This window comes from Mauremys mutica, chromosome 13 (genome assembly GCF_020497125.1).
Source record: "Mauremys mutica isolate MM-2020 ecotype Southern chromosome 13, ASM2049712v1, whole genome shotgun sequence".
NCBI classification, from domain to species: domain Eukaryota; kingdom Metazoa; phylum Chordata; order Testudines; family Geoemydidae; genus Mauremys; species Mauremys mutica.
The window spans coordinates 48,310,966-48,314,429 of NC_059084.1; the positions used below are offsets into that span (position 1 = coordinate 48,310,966).

Consider the following 3,464-nt stretch of genomic DNA (forward strand, 5'->3'; position numbering starts at 1 on the left):
CTCTACGAATTTGGCCGCCCCAAGCTGTCATGCGCGGGAGGTGCACCGGAACCCCGGGAGCAGCGGACCTCCCGCGGGCATGACGGGAGTGTCCGCTGGTCGCGCGGCTCGGCTGGACCTCCCGCTGTTGCGGAGGGTTCGCTGGTCCCGCGGCTCCAGTGGAGCTTCCGCAGGCATGACTGCGGAAGGTCCGCCGGACCCGCCTGCCGCCCCTGCCGGCAAATACCGCCCCACGCGCGTGCTTGCCGCGCTGGGGTCTGGAGCCGGCCCTGGCTTAGAGGACAGGGTCGATGCATGTGGAATCCAGCTGTCAGGCTGAACTTCACTCTGGAGATCCGCAAACCAGCTGTTTGATCTCTCCCCTCAGGTGCCTGACTGCGTTCTGACATTGTAAACCATCGCGGTTACAAGACAGCCCAGTGAAGGGACCCTGCATTGGCTGACACGTCTGTGCTAGCCCCTCTGGGCTCTCCTCTTCCCAGATGTGCTGGTCCCTCGCAAACCCCTGAAATTCAGGACTGAGGGCTTCTGGGTTTATTGCAAACTGGTTAGCTTGGAAACGGTACCGATTTCCGTTAAAACCCTACATGGATTGGGGCCCAGAGAGGCAAACCTGATTGGAAACAGTGAGCTCTGCGCTCGGAGAGGTTCTTGATTTCAGCTCCATTGGGATTTTGAGAGTGGCCCTGCAAACGCTTCCTAGCCTAGTAACCCTTACCCCACAAATTGTTCCACCGGAGCCAGTGGGATCAGTCCCGTTAGTAGGGATGGCAAGATCTTAAAGAGAACTAGACCCTGCACACGTTTGTCTGGTCCAGCCCCGGGTTCTGTTCCCAGCGCTCCCTCTCTTCCTCTTCAGCGGCACTTTGGAGTGTTTTTTGTTTCTGTTTGTTTTCTTTTTCCGCAGTTGTTTTGTTTTGTTTTGTTTTTTGCATGGAGCGGCAAAAGACCTAGAGACAGCCCTGGCAGAGATTTATCAATGGGCTGAGAGGGGAGAGATTTAGCCCGCTCACAACCTTGCAGGCATAGAGCCAGACTCCAGAGTGGGGTGTTGGTGGCTTTTTTCTTTCTGTCCACAGGCCCTTGAGCCAAGGGCTCAGATTTGTCCTCCAGGAAACAGAAGGCCTGGGCTCTGTTCCTGGCTCCCATATGACAGCCGGGCTCCAGTCTCAGCAGCGGGCACCAGTGCAAAGACTCCGTGTGTATTTCCCCAGCCATGGTGGGAGGGAAGAATAATCTAGTTGCTATAGCGTGAGTCTAGCTATGAATATCCCTGGGGTCTTTCCTTCCCCTTGTTAGCGCAATGATAGACACATTGGCAGAGCAGGGCCCTGGGAGTCAGGACTCCTGGGGTCCATTCCCAGGCTCAGTGTCGCTGAGTCACTGTGTGATTTCGGGTTCGGGTGATACGGAGTTTAACTCCCAAGCGCTTGTAACTTGCTGAGGAATCTGCATGAAGCAAAAAACGAACCAAGCAGAGAGACCGCGGTGCTGGCAGCTGCTGCTCTCGGCGCGTCACACGGGAAGGCTGGTTCTCTGCACGGTTAGTTTTAGGCCGGGCTCGGATAGGTTTCCTCTCACTGTGTCTCTGGCACAGTAATACACGGAGGTGTCTGCGGGCTGCAGGCCGGTCAGTTGCAGGAACACTTGGCTCTTGGAGTTGTCTTTGGTGATGCTGAGGCGATTTTTGAGAGCATTGCTATAAGCAGTGCCCCCATCACCCCAGATAATTCCCAGCCAGTCCAGCCCCTTCCCCGCTGGCTGGCGGACCCAGTGCACCGCGCTGCTAGTGAGAGAGAATCCGGACACGGTGCAGGTCAGTCTGAGGGTCTCCCCGGGCTTCCTGACTCCCGCTCCGGACTCCACCAGGCTGACCTGGGAATAGACACCTGCAGAGAGGGAAATAAAGGGGGAATATTGCAGTAATTCCGGAGGCGCAGTTATTAGGGAACACGCGGTACCGGGCGCCCAGTGGCAGCGCAGATCCCGCCCGTACCCGCGGGGAGCAGCAGGAGGAAGGCGATGGCCAGGCTGGGGGTCATGTCTGCGGCTGGCGGCTCGGTCCCCAGGCGGGATGGGAAGCTGAAGCCCGGCGCTGGCTCTGAGCGGGTGAGCGGCCGGGACTGGGCTATGAACAGGGCCCCGGGGAGCTCATTTGCATGGGCCGGGGGGTGGGGGCAGGGGGCGTGGAGACAATATAAAATGGGATCCAGGACGTGTGACGCTGAATCGTGTTGTTAAATGTAATGGCAGGTGGGTCACAGAGTCCACTAACTGCATTTCTTTTGCACCTTTTAATTTGAAAATATATAACCACTAAATGAAAGCAGTTGAGTGATCTATCCATCCCCATCCACCCCCTCTATGTATCTAATCTCTGTCTTTATTCCCTTCAGTGCTGTGGCCAATGTTACATACGAGCAATTATTTATATCACCGAGCCATTCCTTTGCAGGACGATTTGGAGAATGAGTATGGAAAGAGTTTACAAAGATGCTTCATGAAACTTATGCTCCAGGTTATAATGATCAAAAGGATATTGGAGTCAAGTTGCTTAGTGCCACAGACAAAGAATAAAAGTCACGCAGCCACGGGCGGCTTAGGTGGGGTTCAGTAGGTGCAAAGGCCTTTGTGTTTCCCCTTTACAAAGAAAGTCCTTTATCACAGACCCCTCCCTTCCTGCGATAAATGGGGGGGGGGGGTAGCATCCTTGTGTAACTCCCCGACCATTCACTTAGCTACAGAATCCTCCTTAGCAGCTGTACCCTAATTGCCTTACCTGTAAAGGGTTAAGAGGTAAACTTAATGTGAGTTGGCACCTGGCCAGGGGAACCAATAGGGAAGCTGAAGCCTTTCAAATTGTGACAAACTGCTGGGTGTGGGGGTCTTTTGTTCTCTCGCTGCAGAGGGACAGGGCAGCAGCTTTGCTGCAAGAAGCTTGGGCCCAGGTATAAAAAATCATCAGTATCATACCTAGAAACTGCTCATTTGGAACCCCAGATATGGAAGTAGAAATGTTAGAATGACACAACCAGAGATTTTCTTATTTTGGTTTGTGGATTCCTCTGTGCTAACCCCCCAGGTGCTTTAGTTTCCTTGTTGTAACCTTTAAGCTGGACCCCAAGAAAGTTATTCTTGGTTCTTAATCCTGGCAGTTGTTCTTTTAAAATCTAGCAATAGCCTGAGTGCCTGGATGTGTTTTTCTTTTCTTTTCTCCCCCCCCTTTTTTTTCTAAATTACCTTTTTAAAGAACATGGTTGGATTTCTGTGTCTTCAGAGGTTTGTGAACTTTTTTTTTTAGTTAGCTGGTGGCAACAGTTGATTTTTTATTTTTATCTTTTCCTTTCTCAGCTCTTCAGGGTGTGTGTGAAAAGGCTTGGGTGTACCTCCCAGGGAGGAATTCGCAAGTGCGCCTTCCTGGGCTCTGAAAGGGGTTCTGCTCTTGAGTGGTGTCAGCTCTACTA

At 53.0% G+C, this 3,464-nt stretch overlaps 1 gene segment (V, D, J or C); it reads right to left on the reverse strand.

Annotated features, from left to right (window-relative positions):
• Nucleotides 1–1,406: 1,406 nt before the first annotated feature.
• LOC123348383 lies at nt 1,407–2,082 on the reverse strand. The segment is given in 2 exon segments: nt 1,407–1,889; nt 1,997–2,082. Coding segments are annotated over 2 exon segments (420 nt in total).
• Nucleotides 2,083–3,464: the final 1,382 nt, after the last annotated feature.